The 26798-nt window shown below is 34.5% G+C and overlaps 3 protein-coding genes and 1 long non-coding RNA gene across 6 annotated transcripts; 1 reads left to right on the top strand and 3 right to left on the bottom strand.

Moving 5' to 3' along the window:
• Positions 1-339: 339 nt before the first annotated feature.
• LOC133700933 (ethylene-responsive transcription factor CRF1-like) lies at positions 340-2467 on the bottom strand. Its single transcript, XM_062124665.1, has one exon. The coding sequence runs from the start codon at positions 1792-1794 to the stop codon at positions 754-756; it is 1041 nt and encodes a 346-aa protein (XP_061980649.1). The 5' UTR covers positions 1795-2467; the 3' UTR covers positions 340-753.
• Positions 2468-13790: 11323 nt separating this feature from the next.
• Positions 13791-16839, bottom strand: LOC133701661 (ubiquitin-conjugating enzyme E2-17 kDa-like). The gene is made up of 5 exons (XM_062125671.1): positions 16670-16839; positions 16473-16559; positions 15425-15552; positions 14891-14995; positions 13791-14120 (listed from the first exon to the last, which is right to left on the bottom strand). The coding sequence occupies exons 2-5, from the start codon at positions 16540-16542 to the stop codon at positions 13977-13979; spliced, it is 447 nt and encodes a 148-aa protein (XP_061981655.1). The 5' UTR covers positions 16543-16559; positions 16670-16839; the 3' UTR covers positions 13791-13976.
• Positions 16840-17470: 631 nt separating this feature from the next.
• Positions 17471-26756, bottom strand: LOC133701660 (probable inactive receptor kinase At4g23740). 3 transcript variants are annotated; one of them, XM_062125668.1, is made up of 4 exons: positions 26517-26756; positions 26182-26242; positions 19634-20940; positions 17471-18433 (listed from the first exon to the last, which is right to left on the bottom strand). In XM_062125668.1, the coding sequence occupies exons 2-4, from the start codon at positions 26193-26195 to the stop codon at positions 17787-17789; spliced, it is 1968 nt and encodes a 655-aa protein (XP_061981652.1). In that variant the 5' UTR covers positions 26196-26242; positions 26517-26756; the 3' UTR covers positions 17471-17786. The 3 variants fall into 3 exon arrangements, with proteins under 3 accessions (XP_061981652.1, XP_061981653.1, XP_061981654.1); XM_062125669.1 differs by lacking the exons at positions 26182-26242; positions 26517-26756 and adding an exon at positions 21570-21737; XM_062125670.1 differs by lacking the exons at positions 26182-26242; positions 26517-26756 and adding an exon at positions 21393-21528.
• On the top strand, positions 24867-26092 carry LOC133701662 (uncharacterized). Its single transcript, XR_009843603.1, has 2 exons — positions 24867-25067; positions 25319-26092. It is a non-coding gene; the product is annotated as an uncharacterized LOC133701662 (long non-coding RNA).
• Positions 26757-26798: the final 42 nt, after the last annotated feature.

Genomic DNA, 26798 nt, shown 5'->3' with positions numbered 1-26798 from the left:
TAATAAAATCAATTATTGATGTCAATTATGGTTTTCTAGAAGAAACATTACATTTTCACTAAAATAGAATCAGATAAGGAAAAAGAAAACGGAACATCATCATCATCGAAATAATTATTATTTTTAAAAATATATTTTTGACGTTAATATATTAAAACAATTCAATAATACTAATAAAATCAATTTAATTTTTTGTTAAAATAGGGTTCAGATGCGTGTTCCCAATCACTAAATTAACAAAAATATTTATTCATCCTGATGTCCTGAGTGGACACAAGAAAGGAAATCTACAAGCCAACAAAAACTAACACAGCCGAGTGATAAAAATAAAAATAAAAATAAAAATAAAAATCACACGAGGCCTTCATAACTTTATTCGAAATGTACCTTACATTATTATGGTAAGATTGTCTTCCACTAGCTGATAGCATGCTTTCTCTTTTCAAAGACAATGGTGACAAGTCACGTGCACTGGACATGTGCCTTCTCAAAGGTCAATAAAACGCCAGAAAAGGCACAAGTAGCCAAACTCTACCATCACCGTTACTGTGACGGAGTTAATTTTTATATTACTAACACTCATATTTCACATAATAAACTCTTACATAAAACAAAAGAGAATAAAAACAAAAAACAAACAAAATTGGTACAGCTGCTACATGGGAAAAAACACGACCGATATATGCTTCTCGCCGAAACAAAATTGACGATGCCGATACGGGAAATGCCGTTCATATATTGTTATTGCCATCTTCAAATGGCTATAAGAGAATCCGACCAGAACAAATCACCAATATCTTGAAAATGGTCTTGAACGTTCCAGCTAGATAACCCGAACCCGAACCCGAAATCCAAATCCATGTCCCTAAAATCTTCATCTTTTAAAAACCCACCATCAGCAAAAATTGTTGTTTCCTCAAAAATACCCCTCACTGAACTCCGGAATTCATAAATGTCGGTTGTTGGTGGAAACAGACTGTCGATAGAGGAATTATGCTCCGAAAAGTCGGAAAAATTTTCCGATACACAGGAGTCCTCCTTCACTTCCCGGACTTCATTTCCGGTCTTTCGGGTTTCTCTGCTTGAACCGACACTTTGAGACTCGGCTTCTTCACTAAACCGGAGAACTGAAATTGGAGAGCTAACATTAACATTGTCATTGTTAATATTGTGGTTGCTATTTGACTCATCACCGGATATGTACCCGGAGGTGGCTGCAGCCGGTGAACATCTCGCCGGAGGAGTGACAAAGTTAGTGAGCGCGTCAGCTCCACGCAACTGAATAGCCGCATTGTCATAAACCATAGCAGCTTCTTCAGCAGTATCGTAAGTACCTAGCCACAGCCGTACACGTCTCAAAGGATCTCTAATCTCGGCCGCCCATTTCCCCCAAGGCCTTTGCCTCACCCCTCTAAACTTCTTCCCCACCACCCCCGTCGCCGGCAACCGTCTCGCCTGAGACACATCAACGCCAACCTTCTTCCTAGCACTCCTCGACGGTCTGGCCCTTAAAGCGGTGTCGCTTGTGACACAATCAGCGGTTCTTGATGGTGGTGCTGATGGCTCTATCATAATTTCATTGACAAACTTTTTGACTCTTGTCACATGTCGTTTACGAGAAGAGACTCTTGAAACCTCGTTTTCTTCGTCACTAGAAGAGTCAGTCGCGTATGTGTCAGTTACTGATATCCGTACAATCTTTGGTGGTTTTGAGTATTGGACCGGGTTTGACAAAAATGGGGCTGTAAGTTTGGTTTGGTTTCTATGCTCAGTAAACTTGACTGGATGATCCATTTTCTTGATGGGTTTCTTTTTTATCGCGTGGCAAAGCACGGAAAATGAAGCCGGGAGTATACGGGAAGGACGGGTGTAAGAATACAAGAAAGACCCAAAAGAAGATAGAGAGATTCCTTTTGAGACTGGACACGAGGAGAATAAAGAGAAAGATAGGTAGGAGATGGATATAAAGAGACCCTGTTGTGGTTATTGAAGGAAGAGAAACTTCAAGGAAAGTTACAAGAGGATTGTTTAAAGACACTAAACCGGGAAGAGCTATAAGAGTAGAGAAATGTGAAGATATGGCGAGTGAGGGAGTGATACTGGAAGGGAAAGACAGGGGAGACACCAAGAACTACGGCAGTAATAGAAAGAAGCAAAAGTGAAAGTCTCTTTGAAAGAAAGTTGGTAGCTTTACCGGAGAGAAAAAGAAAGGGAATAATAAAGGAATAAAATGTTTAGAATCACCTGCGGTACTGCTTTCTTCTGCCGCCGCCGCCGTTGTTGTACAGACAAACTGCTTTTGCACACACTCACTCAGAGAAGGAAGTGAAGAGGAGCTTTTGTTGGGGAATCAGAGGAACACAAAGTGTTTTTCTTGGTACTAGAAAGGAAATGGGAGGATTCAAGAAACGAGAGAGAGAGAGAGAGAGAGAGAGAGAGGGAGGGAGGGAGGGAGGGAGACGGAGAGATAAGAGAGCCAGCACAGTCGAGTTTGTGGGTGGATACCAAAACAGCTCTTTTATATAGGATCCCAATTAATCCGTAATACCCATTAACCCGGTCCACTATCCCCATTTAATTTTTTAATCTTTAATTTCCAAATATTTTGTCTGGGCTTGCTTCATGTTAGTCCTCGCTTTATAGACTAAATTTCAATTCAGTCTATTTCTTTTTATGTCCGGTTGAGCTTGTGGATATTTTCAAATGACTTTGCTACAAAGTCCTTAACAATTTTTAACAAGACCTAGTAACTTATAAAAGAAAATAATTTTTCATTCGTAAGCATACAATTTGGATAATATAAATTAAAAGGTATATAGAAGGGGGATTCAATTGATACTGTTCTTGAATATTTAAGACTCCAATTGAAATAAAAAAAAAATCTGTTCTTACCACAATTCATTTCTGTTGTGGGTTTATATATTTGATTATAAGTGTTTAAAAATGGTTGTAGTGCACTTAATATTTAAAATCTGATTCAAGAGTTTATCTGTTAAATCATATTTCAAAATTCAAAACCATTTACTAAAATTTCAAAATACTTGTCAGAAGCTCATCCTTTCAGAGCTTAAGACTTATCTGGCAGTCTCTATAAAGTTCAGGGTCTAAATTAAGATTTGTGCGGTTTGTTTTTCCTCGCAGGGGTGGAGTGCGTGTCTAATGAGCAATGAGATGCTGACTGAACGACAGGTCGTGTAGATAGAAACCCGGATGAGAAGGCAAGATATTTTGAACGAGGAGCTACGTAAATGGGGACGCAGGATTCCTACACGTGGAAAGGTCGGCCCGGTTGGGAGAGTGCTCAACCAATAGGAGGCTGTGTTTTTCACTGCTGACTCGGCTAAAGAGTCTTGGAATTGAGGATTCTCGGTCACGTGAGACCAGACACTTAGTTCAGTCTTTCGTTTGACTAAGAATAACAGCGATGTTTTAATAACCCCGTTTAATGGCCCTTAATTACTATTCTTAAAGTGTTAAACCTTCATGGGATGTTTTTGTCTTTTGCGATTAGAGGATCTAGCTGCCGTTACACTCACTGCTGGCTCATTGATTCAGTGTGGTTTTTTACTTGTTTTTACCATCTACTCTTATCCCTTCGAAATTTTACAGCTAGCTAGGATTAACGTGGCAGGCAACCTTGAATTTGGGGCAATTTTATAAACTCTCTCTCTCTCTCTCTTTTTCCTTAATTTTTATGGGTTCTTAATGTTTTTTTGCTAATCTTGACCATGGCAGTCCAATGTTTTTTTGTTAGCTGGCTTCAGGTCATTGAGCTTGGGAGATGCCTGTAAATTTGTTTTGCTATAGTTGTTTAACTCTCATTAACGTGTGGTTATCGTTGTTCTTTGTTTCCTTAACCATGGTTCTGGTTTGGTGGTTTTGCTGGTTATAACCAATGTCGTATTAGCTGGCTTCAATTCATTCGGCTTGAGAAGTGCCTTGCATTCACTGGTCTATGCATTTTGATTTTTCTTAATGGAAACGTGATGATTTTATTTCCATGATTTTAATGTTTCCGTTCCATTAGCTAACTGGGTGAATAAAGCGAGTGGAGTGATGTGACGGTAAAGATCTACTTTCAATGCATGTTCTCGTTAGTGGATTGTTTTGGAAGAAATTAATCCTTTTATTTTAAATTAATTTTATTTAATTTTCATATAGTTATAATTTTCACGTTCTAATGTTAAAAATATTGTTTTTTTAAATAAAAAAAATATACATTATTGTAATATATTTTTAAACAAAAAATATTTAAAAAATAATTATTATCACATTACCAATCATGCTATAAATTTATGTTTCTTAAACAAAATGGCATTAGATGGGCATGATTATTGAAACGCTCATTTAAGTTTTTAATTTTTCAGCACATTCTATTTTCCGCTCATAAACGAGTCTAAATCTGAACATATAGTTGTTGATATAATAATTAAGAAGTAATTAACATTAACGTTGGGGAAAAATTAAATTTTTTTTTGATAATTTTCATTTGAAGAACCCAGAAAATTAGCACGAGAAGAGCCTTTCTTGTTTCTCTATCCCCCCACCCCCCTAAAGTCTGCAGCATTAACTATCTGAACTGGTCATTGAAGTTTAAAGCACATCCGCGGCCTTTGCCTTTATAAGTCAACAATTTTTAGGTCTTCACAGCCAGTCATCAGTGTGGTAAACAGGCAGCATGCTTCTCCATTCATAGCTGCTGACAAGTTCGCATGTATTTTTTTCCAACCCAACCATATCTACTCTTTCCAACGCATAATAACCTTGGAAAAAACGTAATCTTTGTAAAGTTTTCAGAGCCGTCATGATCAAATGTTGATGATATATATTGATGCTATGTGAATTTAATACATATGTTATTATTGAAAATTTTATATGGATAATTAATTACCTAATGGATTGTTTATTTTATGAATCATTTTTTAGCATATCTTTCTTTATGTATGAAGTTTTTTCTCTCAAATATTGAGTTTTCTAGAAATTAAGACCATCAGCTAGCATATTAATAAATTTAATATAATTAATATCAAAACCAATCCACCAAACTCAGGTAAAAATATATTATTTTCGTGCAATATCGTGAGGCAGTTTTAAAAATCTATTTTGATTTAGTTATGTTGCAATTTAAGTAGATTTTTATAAGAAAGACAACAATTTAAATCATGGGAATAAATATATTTTGTTAGGCAAAATTTTAGTTTCTTATTCATGTATTTTTTTTAAAAAAAAACTTTGTTTTTTATTAGTTGCAAGTTATTTGAATAAAAACTATAGGAATTTATGATAAACATTCATAAAAAATTTAATAGTTTGAATTAAGAATGAAAAAAAATATATCTCTTCAACTAAAATTGTCTTTTCTTCTTCATGTAGTTATTTTTTGTTTTGAAAAAGAACATGTTTTCTTATAAAAAAAAGTATTATCTTTTAAAGTAGAAGCATAATCTAAAAAGAAAATTTAAAAAAATATTCAAAATCATGACTCCATAATTTATATGTGATAGAATTTAAAAAAAATAAAAGAATAATTAAACTGAGAAAACTATGAAAATAATTATTATATTTTATTTTTATTAAACATTGATGAACATTTTTAAAATTTTATATATTTGGTTCACATATATATAATAATTCATAAAGTAATTCTTAATATTACCATAAAAGCTATAATTTTATTTGAAAATTATGAAGAAATTAGTAATATTTAAATATCATTTTAATTATCTTAATTATAATGAATTTTATTAAAAATAAAAAACAAAAGTGCAATATAAAAAGAGTTTAGACGCTTGGACTTGAGAAAATGAGTCAACTAGCCTATCTAAAATAATAATAATAAAAAACTTTACAGGTGCATGAGTCTATAACTTTTCATGGTCAGAACGTGTCCGATGGACACCTCTTTTCTAGCAATTTTTTCTCCTCTCTCCACGTACTCAAGAACTACGGCAAAGTTGCTAGGACAACATGGTAATTCACTCACTCCAGAAACTGGGCCTCGATTCATGGGCCAGACCGTATTGGTATGTGACTAACAATAATGTTATTGAAGGAAGTGTCAAACAAAAAAGCCGTCCAAGTTTGTTGTTTTTTCCCTCTCAGTGGCTTCGTCCGCTTTGTTTATTATAGCAATTGTTTCTGAGCAGCCATTTTTAATTTTTTTTAATATCAAGTTTCATTATTTTAATTCAAACAGTTTGTATACGCTCTCTATTGAGTACACATGCCTGTGCTAATTGCTACCTTGCACAAGTTTTGTGCATCTTACTTTCCCTAATTCCTCTTCTTCTCCTTCACCCCCCTTTTTTTCTTCTTTCTCTGTTTTTTTTTTTTTTAAAAAAAACACCTCCAACTTCTGTTTTCTATTGCAAAAAAATTAAAAATAAAAATAGAGTCTTCAATTTAATATTGAAATTGGTTGTTCTATACTTTTGCTGTTAGCAAATGGGGTGGATTTTTTCTTTTAATATATAAAGTATCTAGTTTAAACACATCAAACTAGATTTTTGTTTTAATAATTTTATCTTTGTTAATATAATGAGGATTTTTGTTTTTGCCCTATATTTTTATTGAGACAATATTGGTTGGTCTACCCTCTTAAAACTATTTAAAGATAAGATTTAATTTTGATTAATGTAAAAATAATATGAAAATATTTTTTGTCATCCAATAAAACCCTTTTTATCCAATTTAATTATACATGCCTGCTCATGAGATTAACATATCTCAAAAAATGCTTTGCAAGAATTAATTATACGTACTGACTAGCAATCCCAAACGAACCTTAATGATTTTACAATCCATGTAGTCGAAGCTGAGAAGATTGTTCACCAACCTCAAACACGAGTGCAATAATAATAATAATAATCAATCTTTCACAAAGTGTGATTTTGGAATTAGTGGTCTAAAATTAATTTTTGGATCTATCGAAACAAAACAGGACGAGCAAAGGATATCCTCATCGCAAAATGTAGGTTTTCCTAGTTTTGTCATGTTCATATGGTTTAATATGCTGTGCTGTGAGGTATTCTCTGTTCCAATCAAGTAAACAACAGTCCAAGCTTTCAAAAGCTTATTATATATTCTTACACTGTTCTTTGATGTCAATAATTGATTGGATGGTCAGCACTCGCTGTCACAGCTACGATTTTTGTTAAAGAGAGTGCCTTTGACCAAGAGGAGAAAGCAAATCAAGCGATTGCCGTTTTGTTTTGTAATACATTTTGGATTATGCACCAATGGTTAGCACTTTAGACATATATTCGTGTACTCTCTCCATAACTTTGATGGAGAGCTACGTTTTTGTAGACATTCAAAGATTATTTGATTAGCTTGTACAAGAACTAGCCAGTTGCTAATTAATTATCTATGAATGGCAAGTAGTCATCACATAGACCAGTCGTGATCATGGCAGCTTGAATGTTGCCATGTTTTCATATGTGGCAATATAAAAATGGCGGCTCAAGCTAACTGGTGGCAGTGCCAGTTCAAATAGAAAGGATCAACAAAAGCTAACTAGTGTCTTGTAACGGTATCAACACTTTTAGAACAGGCTTGAGCTGTGGAAACAGACAAAACTTTTAATCAACAAGGAGTTTACTTGCTTGTGTATATATTATTAATGCAGCAGTATTGATGTTTCTGCTTTCAGAGTAAAATAGCTAGCTGCATCTACAGTTCAAGGTATGTAATTTTCAGGTCTTGGTTTATGACCACTGTTATAACCCTTTTGAACTCCTGTCACTTAACCCTCAGACACTAAGCAAAACGAGAAGGGTTGAATAGAGTGAAAAACCAAAAGTCTACAAGTTCTTTCGGATTGAAGGGAGTCGAGAGAATCGACAAAAATAAAAAAAAATAAAAAAAAAAGAGAGAAAGAAAAGGGAAATAGGTAAATGGATATGTTCGCAAACACAGCACAAAGTTGTAGCTTTCTTGGACTTTGTCCATTTACAGGCGCCCGTATGAAGGCATTGATAAACAAACAAGCAAACAAGTTCATTGGATTCGACAAAATCCTCGAGAGTCCAGTTAATTCATTAATAATTTATCTTCTACTACTATAACAAATTACCTTGATGTTTGTTTTTTTTCCCTTCTCAAACTCCGAAATGATCTCTCATCATTTTCTTATTGCAACTACTATACGGTGACTCGAAAACAAGTTAGAGATCCTTTCAAGTCAATGGCGCATCGTCTCCTAGATGCTAAAGCAATCTTCGAGCCACGCAATAGAGAAAAATCCCATATCATTAATCCTGATGTTTTCTGGTTTCATCGAGAGTAATTAAGCACATCCCAACAAGTTCTTAAACAACTCAAGAAGCACTGTGACCTAGACACCCTTTGTTTCTAGCTAAGATTATTATTACATAATCATAACGTTTATGAAACTTGAGGGACAGGGAGAGTATCGTGTTTCCTGTTTTATTTCGCCATGTTCCTTTTTTTAACAAATACACCCTCCAACCAATCTTTCAGTCTCTTAGACAAGCCACCTACATAGATACGTATATTGATAATAAACCTTTTTCTTAATTATGGCCTGTTATTGGATTTGAAGTCCAAATAATGATGTGAAAAACAAACACCGAGCCCAGTTTTCCAGTTTCTTAAATATAGACTAGGCATTAACTGATGCATATTGACACAGGTCCACGGCCTGACTTGTGGTCATAGATAAGTTCACTTTTTTTTTTAAAGGCGAGGAGCTTAAAAAATGAAAGTTTTATACTTTGTGAGGGTGTTGCACAATAAAAGTATTTAAACAATGCACATTATCAACTACTTTTTTTTAATAATCATAACAGTCATAGCTGATAATTACAGCAAAAACCATGGCTAATTCACAAAACAATCCCTAAATCTCTCGAATACTTTTTTTGCATGGATTTTTTATGATCCAACACGCAATTGAGAGCGTTGGGAGCAGGATCATTTACCTCCTAGAATCTTAAAGGTTAAAACTCACGAGTATATATTATAATAGAAATTAATATCTTTAATTCCAATATCTTGTTTTGTAAAAAGAAAAGGATAGTGTTAATTAAATATATTTTAGCTGTAATGTATAGACAGAGTACTCGTTGCCCGAGAGATACCAGTCAAGTTCATAAGAGGAAAAAGGGAAGCAGAATAAAGAATCTCCTGTGGCAGGCTAAATGTTGGATTGTAGTTGAAAAGTGGGTGCCAAGCCCTCATGTCCGGGGTTCGGGTAGGTAAAAAAAACCCTAGTTTTCTTCTGGGTTTAATTATATCCTTAATTGGTAGGCACACAGTTTTCTTCAATCTTACCACAAATTAAGTCTTTGGCTATATATTAAAGAGCAATTAATCCGTTTTTATACTATTAAAATGCAAGGACATTGCCAGATTCACAACAAACAATACCATTGCTCTCATTTATTTCTTCAAATTAATTAGTAGTCGCATTGATGACTCTGCATCTTGATTTTAATGCAAGATGCAAGGAATAATTTCATTCTCATTTTAATCTATATTTTATACAGTAAAACTATAGCATTCTTTTTTAATTCATCAAAAGTGAACATCTCATCTCCTTTTTTTATATATATATAGAGACACAAACACTTTTTTTTATTATTGTTCATCTAACATTCTCCAAATGGATGCAATTCAAAGTGGTGTTATGATTGTGATATGTAAATTACTTGTGTGTTTATATATCTAAGTTTAATAAAATATATTATGTAGACCTAAACCTAAATATTTCTACTTCAGTTTCTTAAAAATATCATTATCTTTTAATTTTAGCTTACGATAGAGATTGTATATATTCAACGTAAATCAATAAAAGAAATTTAAAAATTAGTATTAAGTTGAAGAAAAATAAACTCCATAATATATACCTAAATATTTTTATCGGTACAATATCTATTGATAATATTATTGTTCAAATACACATTATTATTATAACGACTATCATTCCCAACAGGTGGAGCATATATATATAGATTAATCCTAAGACAAAAAGTTAATTACATACATTAATCTAATCAGGTCACAGTACAGAATTGAGAATAAACTAAAAAACGAGTAATTATATATCAATAATCCAGCAATCTTTAAGAAGATGACTCCTTGTTAAACCAAAATTTGCTGTTGAGATTCCATGATCCCGACTTAATCAAGTACTGCAATAAAGTGAGAGGAGTTAATGAAGTCAATTGAACATGCCTCCCCACCCAAACATAACCTCTAAAGGTCGCCACTAGCAAATGTTCAGCAAGAAAACATAGATATTTCGCTGGTCGAATGATTAGAAGGATTCATGATGAGAGAATGATGTATCTTTTAGTCCCAGAATTTATTTATTAATACTTAAAATCAATAAATTCCACATATAATTTGCAAGCATGAGGCGACTCAACAATGGCCACATCATCCACTAGTGAGTTATTTGAGTGGGGGTCAGCTTGTTTTTGCCACCCTTGTCTTCACCAGAGACAAACCCTAAGCACATAAAATTTTGATTAATGCAGGAGTTTGGAGACCCTGAATTTAGGAAGCTAGGCTGGCTTTCCAACTCGATCGCGAGCACGATTCCTTTGCCGGGGCTTAATTTGATTTCCTTTTCATGCATTAGGGTTTATACGTGCAATTTTCAGATCGAAAAGAATCAGATTGAAAGCTATATATGCACGTCTCCCATGTTTGAAATGTTAATAAATACCAACTAGTTTAGTTTTATTAAAAATATATATCTCCAGATACAACAACAAAAAAACACGGTCACAGTGCCCCATGGAAATACAACCAAGCTTCATTTGCTTTTTATTTTGTAAAAGATTTGGGTTATCTTCTCAAACTCGTGATTGAGATTATAAGATTAAAATAACTATATAAAAAGAAAATCAAAATAAATTATGAAATTCAATTCTTAATTAATCTAATATTAAATGATAAAACTAAAAAAAAATAAATTAAAAAAAAACATAAAAAATAACCAAAGTCAATTCTCCAAACTTATAACTTGGATTATGAGACCGAAATAATATCATAAAAAAAATAACAATATAATTTAACCCGAATTAACTTGTTAAATCCATAACTCTAATTATAAGATTACGATAACCCCTTAAAGAGTAGATCAAAATAAATTATACAACTCCATTAATTGATCCTGCCAGACTCAATGTTGAATGATGAAATTTATAAAAAATTTAATAAAAAAAAGACACAAGAAATGAGCCAAGTCAATATGGGTTAATATGTTAAGCACTATTTTCTAGTCATAAGGTCGAGATAACCTTATAAAAATCAAACCAAAATAAATTATGAAGCCTAATTCTCAATTAAAGACAATATTAAATGATGAAACTAGAAAAAAAAAGTCAATTAAAAAAAATTGAGTTAATTAGATTATCCTGCCAAACCCGCAATCCGGTTCATGAGACATGAATAACCTAATATAAATTATGAAGTTTAATTCTTAATCAAACACAGTATTGAATGATGAAATTAAAAAGAAATTAATTAAAAAAATGAGTCAACTAGATTATCCTGTCAAACCCGCAATCCAGTTCATAAGACATGAACAACCTAACATAAAGCAAATTCAATGTTGAAGGACATGAGACTGAGATAACCTTTTAAAAAGAAAAAAAAATGACATAATTTAATTGGGGTTAGAATACAAAAACTCATGACCATGATCATAAGAGCAAAATATCTCCATAAAAAAAATCAAAATAGATTATGAAGCTTAATTCTCAACTGATCTAATATTAACTGATAAAATTAAAAAAAAAACTCAATTAAAAAAACATAAAAAACAATCTGAGTCAACTCGGGTTAATTCGTTAAACACTATTCTCGAGTCATAAGACTTGAAAAACCTTGTAAAAAACAAATAAAACAAATTATGAAGTCTAATTTCCTATTAATTCAATATTAAAGAATTAAATTGGAAAACAAAAGTTAAATGAGAAAAAAACATAGTCAATTGAATTAACCTATCAAACCCGCAATCCATGCCATGAGAGTAGAGTAATTCAATAAAAAAAAGGATAATTTTTTTAAAAAAAACATTGATTAAAAAAAAAAATTTATCCACATCAAAACATGTAGGGAAAGCATGGAAAGTACTTATTCATTGTGTTTTAGAGTTTTAGTGTATTGTTAACATTTGCAAATATATGAGATATTTGGTTTAGGTTTTGGCTCCATTATTTTCAACAACGAAGAAGTAAGATGGTGGATGCTCGTATTGTGTTTTTCTTTTTTTAGAGTGTGTTTTGTTTAAAAATATATTAAAATAATATATTTTTAAAATTTAAAAATATAAAAGAATTAATTTTAAATAAGAAAAATTAAATTTTAAAAAGCTTATAAACGGAGTTATATGCTCGCTCTAAACGAATAATTCCAATAAAAGATCTGGTACTGTTTAATGCATATGATGGGTTGATATTAATCATTTTAATTTTCTTTTCCATGGAACAAAAAAAAGAAAAAAGAAAAGAAAAGGAACGTGCAATGTATGAGACAACATGGTCACTATATATTAATGGGTTCGGCAGTCATGAATAGTTTTTGGTATGGCAAGGATGCCAAGTACTATGACTTAAGGGCTGGCTTATAAATGCGTCTCCGACCCTTCATTAAGGCTAATGGCTAAAAAGACAAATTTATCTGTACAGAGCTGGCCGTGTTTTCAACAATGGAAGCCATGGAATCTTGAATTTATTAAATTTGGTGGCTTCCTGGGGTTCGCTGAACACATCTTTTATGCGCCCCAACAATAATAGAAGCCAGCTCCAACGATATATGTCCAAGAAGGAGGCTCCTTTTAATTAACTGTCTAGGCCTATATATCTCTTAGGTTTCTAGCCCACTCCACACATATTTTCATGGAAAGGGTGCTCCTTTCTTCTTCTTCTTCTTCTTTTCGAACATTTTCTCAACGTTCTTGATGTTTTTGGCTCGCTCAAACAAGAAATTGTCGGGTGGCTGCGACTCTGTTCGTGCAATTAGATTTAAGAAAAAAGCTATCTTTCTTCAATTTTGTTATTGTCATTGTTGCTGTCACTATTTCAGTAAATTGTACAGTAAGGGCAACAAACGATGGTGCTACCATACAATATGAATTCATGAAGGCTTACAACTTCATCTCCTTGTAATTAGAAAAGAAAAATGAAGAAACAAAAAAAGTAACCCAATAATCAAAATGTGCTTTGAAGTCGTTTATTAGTCATCCCCTCTTCAATCTTTCTTTCTTCTCCCTTCTTTTCTTCTAAGCCAGGAAAAACTTTTGAAATATATTGTCTTTTTTCCTCGTTGGAGTCTCTCCTATAGACCTAGTCCAGGCAACGTTATATGAAGCTACCCCATGGAGGCCTCTATCAGTAGGAAGAGCCTATTAACATGTTTTCCCCTGATCTGAAGCTTTGGAGTTGAGGCCGAGGTCCACGGACAAAGGCCTGTCTTAAGAGCAGGTTCTGCTACCCAAATCGTGAAACATATAGCCTGTTGCTTTATTGATTTTGCTGATGCCTTTTGCTCTTGGTTCAATTGTCTCTGTTCATTTCCTCTTCTTTTTTTGCATGTTCCTTTTGATATTAAAAAAACATATATGAAAAACAATTATTCTAAGCGTTGCAAAACCCTGTTTTGAGAACACAACTGAATCTGCTACTATTCGCATGCAAAGAATCATCAATGGTGCATCTCAAGTTCAAAGGTAACCCTGTTCCTGGACATCAACATCTCTTCCGGTAATGGAAGAAAGAAAAACTCTGCAATCACTCATGGGAGTTGTGGATGTAACATGGAGGAATGCAGCTCATCATCCTATGGGGTTTTTGAAAATAGGGATACAAGGTTGATACATTAGGATACGTAAAACAGGTTTTTCAAAGTACTAAAGGCAATTTCTCATACAAACAATTAAATCAGCAAATGTATATCAGGAGGGCAGTAATTGATCATCTCCCTATCACACAGATAGCAGCACATCAACCCATTGCATACTTCTGGGTCCAGCTCCTTGCAGTTGTCTCGTATTTGCTCCTGTCAGTCTTGTACATGTGGGCAATCTCAGGCACCAGAGGGTCATCGGGATTTGGATCCGTCAATAGAGAACAAATCGAAAGCAACACCTGAAAATAGATGAATGAGAAACTTTCTCCTTTTGCATAACACAAGCAGATAAACCACAACTAGCAGAAATCAAAACCGAGAGCACATCAGAGTATAATTTCAACAACTTAACAAACTGGCTGCTCTCATGTCCCAAGCAAACATCTAACAATATAGGATGAAAGAAAAAAAAAAACAGAGCCACCATGACATCATCTACATAACTCATGACCAAAAACTTTAGGGAAAACCTTGTTGCATTTGACTTAATGCGTTACAATGCATTTCAGAAGCTTGATTTCAACGTAAAAAAGGGAATACCAACCAGCAACAATCTTATTCATTTAAAATTTTGAAACTTCTACAAAGTGTTCAAAAACTCATGCAAATCAAATAACTACCACTCCTTTGTGCTCTAGATAACATTTAAAGACAAAAAACATCATTATGAATGAGACCTTCAAAATGATCAGAATCTATCAGCGAACTGTGGCAAGTGATCAATTTCATGACTATATAAACTATTTTCTGTTGCTGCAATGCCCCACTAAGAATATAAGACATGACAATGAAAACAAAAACCTAAGCAGGTAAAATAATTTTCCATGTGCATGTTAGCACACCCCAAAAGCACATGCAAAACTCAATAGTGTATTTTGCCTTATTTTGATTGGTAATGTCTTTCATCTAAGAAGCACAAAAGTGCTAGGGAATATTAAAATTGAAAATAATTAAAAAATGTAAATATTCATTTTTATACAGCATATTTAGGTTGCTGCTAAATAACAACCTTAGATATAGTGAGGGCAGGGCTCCACTGCTCCTTCAAGATATCAAGGCAAATGCTACCATTGCTGTTGATATTTGGGTGAAAGACCTTTGTCCTGAAAGCAACCTGCAAGAATATCCAAAAGAATGGCAACACAGTAAGTAAAATAGAACTGCAAGAAAATAAAAAATTCGCCCATTCTATGAAACTTCTCAGAATGTTAAAACAAATGGTGATAACCAACAAAGCCATTTCAAAGACAGATCAAAGAAGAATGGGAAACCTCTCGCTGGTTTTAAGTTGGCTGTGATGTCTAGCACAGCTCTTCAGCAACAGACATATCAGCTTAGACATAGCATCTCAAGATGAAAACAAAATCCTGCCATGTTTGTTAATGGTTCAGGCTATAAATGTTCATGCTAGTATACCAAATATGAGAAAGTACCATTATTCGGAATGTCCAATCACATAATGGTAGTTCAAAGGAAGTGACAAGTCAGGGAGGAAAATATGAAACTGCTAAGCGATGATGACCTTGTTAAGTCAATTATGTACCTTAGGAGGTTTAAATGGATAGTCTGGAGGAAAATGAATTGCAACCAGAAAGACCCCCCCTGCATATGGACTATCAGCAGGACCCATAATCGTAGCTTGCCAATGGAACATGTCTTCAGCAACAGGGCCTAAAGATGCATATCAATGAAAGCAGAAAAAAATCAGGGGGGGGGGGGGGGAGGGGGGGGGACTGTTCTGAAACTAACCTAAAACACCAGAGTTGGAAGTTAATACATGGTAAAAATACAAATAGAAGAAAACAAAGCAGATAGCGCTGTAATTCTTGCAACAGAAAAAAGAATTTCCATGAATTCCCAATCAGAATTTTCGAATAGAAAGACAGAAAATGACCACTACATTTGTGGGCAGAGCATTTTGCTTGCCCCCTTATAGCTACACCATCATAGATTTCAGATAAAGAATTCTTTAATTTTTAGATTTAACAAGATTTAGTACAATAAAAACTTAAAGGAAATGGTAGAAGAAATACTACAGATTGAGGTTCGACCGAAAAAAAAACACAATAGCTCATGACTTATATTGCTCCGTGTATAGAGAACATCCTTAAAACCAAACTCTTCTTCACTCCAAACAATGAATATCCACAAGACCCTAATCTAAGTCTTTTCCTTCCAACAATAGCAACCCCTTATTTTGAATAGAAGGTCGTGTATGTTCAAACCATTGTTTACCACTTTCCATTAATAACAAATGCAGCCCTCAACTTGTTGAAATTTCCATCCACAAACAAGTTTTCCCCTCTCTGATCATCACAAACATAGACCGAATCGGTCAAGCTAAAACTCCATTTAAACATACTCATCTCGCAACCACAACTCTCAAAAAAGAAATACCCTTTTTTCTTTCAAAACAACTTCAGAAGGACACATCATACACGTAAAAAAAAAAAAAACCAAAACTTATAAAACCTTATTTTGTCCAAAAAAACACCAAAAACCAAACCATAACAAAGACAGCTCCTTTCTTACACGAAAGAAAACGAAAACGAAAACCCAGAAATAAAAAGCGATTAGATCTCGATTTCAACCTGCGCTGCAAGAAGTAGGAGGATCTTTCTGGAGATCCTTGAGTTCTTTCAAGATCCGTTTCGATGCCATCACTTAACAAACCCCCCCTGCAAAATTCACCAGCTCTTTCAATCAATCAATAAAAACTAACAATAATAATAATAAGAAGAAGAATTATAGCACAGTTGCGTGTGATCAAAGAAATAACGTGCAGTACCTGAGAGATCCCCCCCCTCCTTGTTACACTTGTTATTATGGATTGAAGATTCTTTGAGATGGGGAAAATGAAAAGGGAGAGTGGGAAATCTGATGAAGGGACACAACAGTTTTGTAAGACCAGAGAGAGCAATTAGGTGGTGTTATTATTGTTAGTGTGAATTATCTGTGTGGTGATTGGTTGATTCCTTTTTATCCTTTATGGGGGGACCCACAGATTCCTTAAAATCCATAGACATGAAGTGTTTTTGTAGTAAAGATGGGGTAAATTACTTGTCGGTATGTCAAGCTTTTGGCTCTTAACATTTTAATCCCTTTACTAAAATCTTGGGTACACTTCCTTCCTCTACGTGATTCTTTCAGTATCTTGCATTTGATGTGTACTAGATTGATTCTATATTAGTGCCACTATAGAGCCTGTGCTGATTTCCTACAGGGATACATACAGAAATGATCTTGAAGTAATTATATGGACCCCGTGAAGCTTTAGATTGCATATTTTGTGAGATAAAATCTTGAGATCATATAATTAAAGTAGATGGTATCTCATAAAACTAGCCCAGACATCATTACATTGTGTGGTAACACGTGAAGATTATTAATTAATTCTGCCAGTACAGGAAACCAAGTAAAATCACTAGTTACTCTTTCTGAAGATCAGTTTAGCACCAAAGCAAACTGATCTTCAGGGAAGACCAACTGGGCCTTGATAAAGAATGCCTGTCCTTCGAGCTAATCCGACTTCACGCTTTTCAATAGCAATCACAGTGGGGCGTCAGGGTTCTCTCTGCTTAAGTATTCGTTCATAAAATATGCAACTAGCATGATTTTGCATTCAATCAAGAATATCAGTTGAGAGAGAATGCTTTAACATTTACATGGATCAATAAGCTGCTGATGCACAGAACCACTTTCTCAGGCATCAAAAGTCCACTGATTTGCTTTAACATTTACCTCTCTCACTAGGTTCTAGATGACAAAAGTTTCATCAGACACAGTTCACTGGAACAGTTTGGAAAAACTGAGATGATAAAAAACCAGACAGGAAAAAATAAAGAAAAGATTTAAAAAATAAAGAAAAAGGTAGACCGAATGGATCAGCTTGCTCTTAAGGAGATTCAGGATTCTCTTTCAACCACCAGAGGTGGCGGTGTAGAACTTTCAGATCTGCTTTCAGAAGGTTGATGATTCTCAGTATCAATCTGCCGGACATTCTCTATCATTTTCACCACCTCTGTCATTTTAGGTCTTTGGTCTGGCATTCTCACCACGCAGGACATTGCTATCTGCAACATCTCCACCATCTCTTCCTCGATGTTTGGATACCTCATCAGCTCAACATCAAACACTTCAGCTGTCCACTCCTCCCTAACAACAGAATGAACCCACCTGACTAAGTGGATAATCTCATCACTTCCCGTGGTATGAATGGGGGACTTTCCAGTGAGAAGCTCCAGTAATACCACTCCAAAGCTGTAGATATCAGAAGGCTGTGCTGCTTTCCGGGTGTCTGCTACTTCTGGGGCACGATAACCAGCAGCACGAGCAATAGGTGGGGCTAATGAGCTTGTTATAGTCACCAAACCAAGATCAGATACACAACCATAACACCGAGAATTAAGAAAGATGTTGGAGGATTTGATGTTTCCATGGACAAATTTCCCACCATTCTCTGCATGGATAAGAGCAATGCCTCTTGCTGCACCTATAGCAATTCTCATTCTGGTGTCCCAATCAAGAGGGATTCGCTCACCTCCTCTTTTTCCTGCAAAGTTTCCCAATGCATCAGATGATATATGCAACTCCAAGTCATTAACCAATTTACACGCAAAGAAAACAGTATGGAGGAGATCAACAAGCATCCACCACACAGTATGTCTTACTAGAAAATTCTCAAAGTTGAGGAATAGCCATACTTGATCACAAGATTTGACTGTTCCTCAGACAGCAAACCTTACAGTTCAATTATGGCTTACATGACCAACCAACCTTCTCCTGCACTCGGATGAATCTTCATGTGACAAGTATTCAACTATAGAGCAAATCAATCCTTTCTGGAAAATAATGGAAGCATTTGTTTTAGAAAATTCAATTGTAGTAAAGATGTCATAGTTTTCAGTCGTGTCTCACATTGATCTCACCACTAAATTACAACTATCTGATATCATGGATTTCCTGCTAAAAATAGATTCTCAAACTGTGCAGAGATCACATATGGGGAAAAGAAAAATCAAGAACAGACCAAAGATTATCTCAATAAGTCCATCTACGAAACTCTCTTTCCATTTCAAGAATCTCAGTAATTCTCAATTCAACCACTAGCTTAACTACAATTTAGGAAAGGATTCCCCTCTTGATTGCACTTAAGGGCCACAGTTTCTGTTAAATCTTACAGCTTTGCCTAAATATTCCTAAATAGGACACAAGCATATACTCCGCCATCAATATTACTTTCATGCATTCTTTTAGGCAGTAAGAGTTACAACGCATAGATGATGAAACAAGAAGTCCACCTTTACTTTTCCAAAGTACACCACACCTAGCAAGGCCAGCAGGGCATATCATGCATAAACCGAAGCCCATTCAAAGATAGCAACAAAAGTTGGCCGCCTTGCCCTTGAGTAGTGGTCCTTAAGGAGATCTTTCAACAAGCATGTATCAGACATTAAGCAAATATGTATTAGAGTATTACACTATCAGAATCATCTAGAGGATAGGTGCGGTGAATTTCCTCCTGTTAAGTTGAAACAGAATTCACACATGTATGCATGTATGCATGTATGCTATGACAAGAACTCAAACAGAACCTGCACGTATGCTGAATGAGTAGTCTTTGAATGCATCTACTTCTGAAAATGAAAATTACTAATACTGGCATTTTATTTTTGCTGTTTTAGAAATGGCAAGCATAATTGAACTCCAAGAATATAAGCAAAAAAAAGAATGTTGAAAAAAGGCAACATACCATGTAGCATGGAGGCAACGCTCCCCTGACTGTAATAGTCATACACCATCAGCTTCTCATCTTTGGAATAGTAATACGCCTTCAGTTCAACCACATTCTCATGCCTAATACTTCCAACAACCTCCATCTGCTGCTCAAAGTCTCGCTTCCCAACACTCACTTCCTTCAACCTCTTCACAACCACTGTGGTTGCGTCCTCCAGAATAGCCTTATAAGCCATACCAAATGTACCTTTTCCCAGTATCTCAGCAGAAGCCCTCAACAAATCTTCCAAATCAAATGCATAGTTACACCCCTCAAAGAAAGTCAATCTATTATTAGCATCCTGACTCCTTGACACCACTTTCTCTGGTGACATTCCTCCTTTCTGCAACTTCCCTGAAAACTCATCCTCGCCCTTCTTTCTCGAGCAACAAACAACTATCAAGTAAACAAATGCTACAAGCCCCAAAACACAAGCAGCAACTATAATCCCTAGCAATGCTTTTTCACCAAGTCCCCTACTATTCCTAGATCTTGGATAGGGTGTGGCAGATGGAGCAACAACCGGCGGAGCATGAGGAGGAAAAGCTTCAAATGGAATGTTGTTACCAGAAAACACTGAATTAGGGAATCTTCTAAGTGACCTTGGTACACTACCAGTAAGATTATTATTAGACATGTTTATCTGCTGCAGATTTGGTAAATTAAAATCAGGGACTTCACCAGAAAACGAATTGTTCGCGAGATTCAAAACAGCAAGGTGACTCAAATTCGAAAACGAATAAGGAATACTCCCAATAAACCGATTGTTGGACAGATTAACAATGGTAAGATTAGACCAAACAGAAAAATCAAATGGCAATGACCCAGATAAATTATTATACTGAAGATAAAGAAAAGACAGATTCTTTAAATTAGAGAATTCAAAAGGGAACTCCCCACTGATACCATTGGATCTAAGGCTCAAAACCTGCAATGCTGAGAGACGACTGAGAGTGTTTGGTGGAATCGGGCCATGAAATCCAACACCAGGCAACCTTACAGCAATTACACGAGTCTCATCTCCACTGCAAATGACTCCACTCCAGTTATTGCAAACTGGGGAGCTCTCTTTCCAGTTTAAAGACCGAGAATGTGGCAAATAGTTAACAAAATCAAGCAATGCTTGCTTATCCTCAACTGGGTCTGCATTTACTTGAAACAAAACAAACCCCACCAATAAAATGAAACACAAAATGTGCTTCGCTTCCATGGAAGCAAAAAAACGAGCTGTTTCTTGCTTTTTCCTTCGAGGGTTTTGTTTCACTTTCTTTCTCTCTCTTTCCCTGCAAAATGGCGTATATGGTTTCAAGCCAGGACAAAAATAAATGAATAAAATAAACAAGTACGAATTTTTTAAAAAAAAAAAAAAAACTGAACACAGAATGTGAATAAACGAGGGAAAGAGAGAGCAAAAAAGAAAAGGGCAAATTCCGAGATAATTGTCTAGAAAAGTAGAGATGAACTCTGGGTTGTTTTACACATTAAAGAACGAAACTTTTGCAGGCTTTGAATAATGGGTTTTGGTCAAAAAGTGGACTCATTTCAATTTTTAAAGCAAGAATTTCTTCACCAGATTCATGCTCTTCTCTTTTTTGTTTTTTGCTTCCCTAACTTTTCTGCTCAATTTCTCAAAAAACACACACATTACAAAACCCAACACAAGGTAAGCCAGCACAAACAATCTTACTCGCTCTCTTGCGACATAGTACACACACACTTAACAGTTGACTCATACCTTAATTTTTCAGATCTGTAACACTAACAAACCAACCTCAAGCAAAACCCAGAATTATAAATTAGTAGCATACTAAGAAAATGCATTACAATGAAATGACACATTGCATGACAAAGATGAATTAGATAAAAATAAATAAAAAATAAAAAAGTGAAAGAAAGAAAGATGAAAACATACAAGTTATGATTTCTTTGAAGGTTAAAGTAGCTTGAAAACAATAGTGCTCTCAGTTCTGCAAGAGTACTATAAATAAAATCTGTCAAGATTTTTCATGCTAGAGAGAGAGGGAGAGAAATAAATTAACAACGGCTATGTTTCATGGGTTTTTTCAGTAACCGATAGCAGAAATGTGTGTTTTTTTGTTTTTTCTAGAAATTATTATAGTCCTTTTTCTTCTTATATTTGATCAAATCAAGTACTTTTTAGTCAAATATGCTCTTCTATCTCAAATTGAAATCAGTTTGAGGTCCTCCATCCAATTCCACATGGTAATTGGCACTCGTATAGATATCAGGTCAGTTAAAAAAAACCTGAATAACATGATTGAAAATAAAAGGATTGATTTGGCATGATTTAACATATAGGGTTTAATAAAAACAACACTGAAGGTATAGGGACCGTGCATGATTTCTGCATATGCTGTGGTGTGGTGGTATGGGGGTTTCGTTTGAGTAACTGGCGGGGGAGAAAAATAACGGTGAACGGGGAAACTGGTGGTGACGTGGAAGAACGAGGGCCGCACAGGTGGGGGCCACTATTAAATTTGGCCGAACTGTATGAAAAGTATGTCTGATCATCATGTTATGTCGTTTTGTTTCTGGATTGAAGTGTTTGGGGTCTGTGAAATTTTGTGATTGATGTGGTTGGAATGATTTTGGCCGTTGATTATGGTGCTAGGAAGTTGGGTGACGTTAGTTTGGGCCGTTGGATTGGATAATATAGGAATAATGGTCTGGTGTATGCGTCTCATCTTCTGTCTTGGCAAAATGCTGGGCATGGATATTTGTCTGTTCCAAGTCCACAGTGTAGTTTTAGGGTTAGCTAATAAGTTAAGGATTATAATCATACCTTCAAAACTTAAAAATATGTTATGATGAATAGGAAATAACTAGTCATTTTGCTCGGGTTTCACCACGGACTAGATAAATTTTCTTTTAGAAAACAATACTATGCATGCTTTTTTAACATGTATAATAAATGTAAAAAAAAATCAAGGAAAAAATTAAAATTAAAAATATTTAATTTAAAAAATTACAAAAAACATCTTAAGCTAACCAAGATCAACCTATTAGACCAATGATTCGGGTCATACACCTCATTTCATTAAACGTCAACCAGGTGTATGTAACTTCTTTCACATCAAACAACATATTAAAAAAAAAATAGGGGTTGAACACGGAATTGAAATAAAAAAAAATAGTCCTAGTTCATTTAAAAATTGATAACAAAAGAAGGGTTTTTTATAAGTCAAATAAAAAAATACCTTTAAAAAAACAAACAAACAATGAAATGATGTATTTTTTTATTTTATTTTAAGGGGCTAAAAATCCATTAAATAAAAAAATAAAAATACAAACAGGTCAAGGGTATGCCCTACTCATGTGTCTAGCCCTTGAAAAGGCATGACCTTCATGGGTAAAGAACACATTGTCCGTCCATTTTTTTTAAAAGGTAAACGATATGTTATCTACTTTTTAATTTTTTAAAAAAAACTACAAATAACCATTATCTACTAGCCTAGTTTTCGGCGACCAAGAGTTGTCGAAAAATCAAATCCTAGGTATTTTTTGCCTGAAAATTAGATTTTCAACCCATTTACTTACCCAAAACACCTAGAACCCCCCTATATACTTGATAAACCGCATCAATAACATAAAAAAATCATGCAAAAACTCAAAATCAACCTTAAATTAATAATCTTTCCAAGTTTAGATTTGTTTTTTTAGGAATTTTGAAGGTGACATTAGAAGAACTCTTATCACCAAATAGAACTCATTGACATCAAGAACGATTATTCTGGTGGTTAAAATTAGTGTCAATTATGATTTTTTCTCTACCGTTAGAATATGACGATATTCTCTCTCCTCTCTCAAACCATGAATTAAGAAAAGAATGAGAAAATGAAGCTTCAAATTAAAATTAATTTTTTTTCTTAAACTTCAAAAATTAAAGGAACCCATTTCCTCCGCCTTTTTTTTGTAAGGGCAAAAAAAAATAAAAAAATCATGAATAGTAAATCCTTTTAAAGTATTGTTAATGTGTCAAATACATTTTGTGCAACAACAACTAACTTTATTTTTATGATCAGCTATATACTATATGTGGGCTTGCGTTATATCGTAGGACTGTATTATCCTTTTTTTTCTTCCCATAAAAAATATGTTTAGGTGCCACTAGCACACTTTAAAGAAATAAGAAAAATTTACAACTCGAGTTATAGTCGTAATTGATTATATAAGTTGGTTTTATTTAATCAAATGATAAGAAAAATAAACTATAATTGTAAAAAAATATATATTTTTAAATCACAGCAACTAAGGAGAAAAACCTTTTTCTAAAAGAAAAGAACAATATACTTCAACTTTCAGCCAAATAAATATAAAAAAATTAAATTAAATAAAAAGATTAAAATTTTTAAGAAACGTGATTTCTACCGTGTTTTTAGACATTATTTTAAACATACCTAATTCTTTCATTGCATAATAAATATAATAAATCAACTAATCTGTTATGAAATTATGAATTAAATAAAGCAACATGAAAAACTAAAGACATTCCTCTCCGTTTTTGTCAACACCTAATCATTCTAATTGCAAATGGAAAATAATAGAATCTTACTCGATGAGAAGAATTTGACTCAACTTGACCCATTGTAGGAAGAGTTGACTTAATTTAGCATAAAAAATCCAATGAGTTTTTCAGTTTTCACTTCGTGTCCCTCTCATTCTCAACAGCAGCGTTCCGGTTCAGAAGTGCATGCCACAATCTCTGTACTCGTTTAACTTCACAGGAATTAAAAAAAAGATGAAAATAAAAAAGATCTCGGACACCTGTTAAATAAGTCCTTGTTTTTAAAAATAATTTAGGTTTTTCATCATACTTTTAAAATGCAAAAAAACCTCCTGATCCGAATCTAATAATAACCAAGTGGCCTTATGAAAAGTCTATTTTACCTCAACAGGTAATTCCCTTCGGAATTAATTGCTGTTGTCACAAAGCAATTAAATCACTGGCCCACATTGTTGCCTGTATAGTTAGGTCAAACCATACAACATTGGGCACTTTTAGTTCCCTGTAAAGGCCCAACAAGCTTAACCACTCATGCCATGACAAGTGTCTCATAACCCCATCTGGCAACCCTATTGGAAGCATCCAAAATTCCGAACCGTAGAGGAAAAACAAAAGGAAGTGGTTAAAATAAAAGTCGCAAATAGATCTTTCCATGGCTCCTTATTGGCTAGACCCATGCCCCTGTACCCGATGCATTATTTTTTTTTGCAGGATTCGTTCAATTGGAGGAAGAATACAGGCAACATAACACAGCCTTACAATTGCAAAACCAATATTTCAATTTCGATTTGGTAAGAAATTGGCCTCGTCTGGTGCAGGCAGGGAATATTGAAGTGGCAACTGTCGGACTGTTTTGTTTTTTTGTATCGTGGGAACATAATTTTGGTACGTTATCCTTTACAATAACCCCCTTTTCTGGCTCCATCTTCGAGAGCAGTGTGTATTATTGTGTATTATATGCTATTTGTGGTTTGTTTCGGTTCTTCTTTCATTTTTTTTGGCTAGTTTAGGAGTTTTTAGGATGAGAGAATTTCACTATCTGAATAAGAAAATAAAAAGAAATAATTTCCTTGGTACTTGTTGTGTGGCTGTTCTTCATAATATTCATATAACGGGATTTTGTTTCCTGATTACAGATTGAGAAGTCCAAAATGGGAGAAGAGAAGAGACTTGAAGAGGAGCATGTAGATAAGTTGATCATAGATAGGGAAGGCTAATCGAAATAAGATACCGTTGACATGAAAAGGATAGAAATCGACGGAGGAAAATCAAGAACTGAAAGCAAAACGAGACTTGTCTGGCAAAAACCCAACCGAAATAGACGAGGCAAAAGAGAGATGAGCAGCAACTAAACAAACCGACTTGCGAGGTTCCAATTGTTAACCAAATCCCTAAAAAGCAACCCCAAGTCTCCTAGGTGAAGAACAGTGCAAAGGACATGGCAAGTTGGGAAGGGATTTAATGCACAATCATTGCTAACCGATCAAGGATAAGGGCATAAAACCCCACAAAGCAGTTGATTATCACGCCAATAGACAATCCAAAAGTGGCCACCAAGCCACACTAATCCAAGCCTTCAGACCACAGGCTCAAGACCAGAAATCGATAAAAAAACGAGAGAGAGCTGCAGACGGACGCTGCGAGATGAGCCAATTCAACTGGGAAGATGCACGAAAAGGAAATTGATAATTTCCAGGTAACCTCGATATCAACTATTGCAATCCACAGTAAATCACACTGAACACTTTTAGTTTTTTTTGTTAATAACTAGCTATCTCGCCAACAATATGCCGTGGGCATGATGGCCTGAACTTAATTTTGTGTTAATGCTATGGACATGTTTTCTACTACAAAAATTGAAAGACAATATGTTGAATTTGGAATTGCAAGATACTAATTAAAAGCTAAAACGGAAGTTCATCTATCTAGCAAGCAACACAAATTATTGGCTAAATTTGTTAGCAAAAATAGAAAGAAAAGTTGAAAGATGATGAAATACATTAGCTCTGGCATTTGAATGCGAGCTTGGCGGTCTACGTTTTCTGCAATGCTCGGTCATCCTGTAATAGGGAAAAGTGTTGAGCTGTGTCAGAAGGGAAAAGATTGCCGAAAAGGTGCTAATGAATGAACAAAATTCGTTGAATAAAGGGGTAAAAGCGTTTCAATTAAATGAAGGAATCTGATTCATTTATTTTCTTCATTCATCTCATGATATTGAGTTCGTGGAAGAGAGCAGTTAACGTCAGTCAAAAGTGTTTTCAAACGTAGACGATGCAGTTAAAAGGATATGTTGTTTATACGAACAAAAAAACAGAGAAAGAAAGAAGCTCGAACCTTTTTGACATAAATTTTGTTTCCTTTAATATAAACAAAAACCTAAAAACATAAAGCTAATGATAGGAGAAGGAAATAGTTCACAGAAGAGATTGGACGAAAACGATTTAAATATATGAAAATCAATAAATTAAGAACGCCGATTTTTTTGCTCTTTTCCTGAAGAGCGAGTGAGAAAGCGATGGAGAGGAAGAAGTTATAAGAAGATGGTTAGAAAAAGCAGAAAGAATGATTTGTTGACTTATGAGCAGAAAGAACGATGCTGGAAAAGATGTCCCATGT

This window comes from Populus nigra, chromosome 8 (genome assembly GCF_951802175.1).
Source record: "Populus nigra chromosome 8, ddPopNigr1.1, whole genome shotgun sequence".
Taxonomy (NCBI): Eukaryota; Viridiplantae; Streptophyta; class Magnoliopsida; order Malpighiales; family Salicaceae; genus Populus; species Populus nigra.
Note: the sequence above shows the minus strand (reverse complement) of the source record. Positions and strands in the feature narration are given on the sequence as shown.

Bases quoted from the DNA above. Each gene is read 5' to 3' on its own strand.
- LOC133701661 (XM_062125671.1), bottom strand. From the start codon at position 16,542: ATGGCATCGAAACGGATCTTGAAAGAACTCAAGGATCTCCAGAAAGAT. The intron at 15,553-16,472 runs GTTGAAATCGAG...ATGCATCTTTAG, and splicing joins TCCTACTTCTTGCAGCGCAG to GCCCTGTTGCTGAAGACATG. The intron at 14,121-14,890 runs GTTGTTATTTAG...ATCTATTTTCAG, and splicing joins CTGCCCTCACTATATCTAAG to GTGTTGCTTTCGATTTGTTC.
- LOC133701660 (XM_062125668.1), bottom strand. The intron at 18,434-19,633 runs GTATGTTGCCTT...GAAACTTTGCAG, and splicing joins CGTTGCCTCCATGCTACATG to GAAAAAGAGGAGGTGAGCGA.
- LOC133700933 (XM_062124665.1), bottom strand. From the start codon at position 1,794: ATGGATCATCCAGTCAAGTTTACTGAGCATAGAAACCAAACCAAACTT.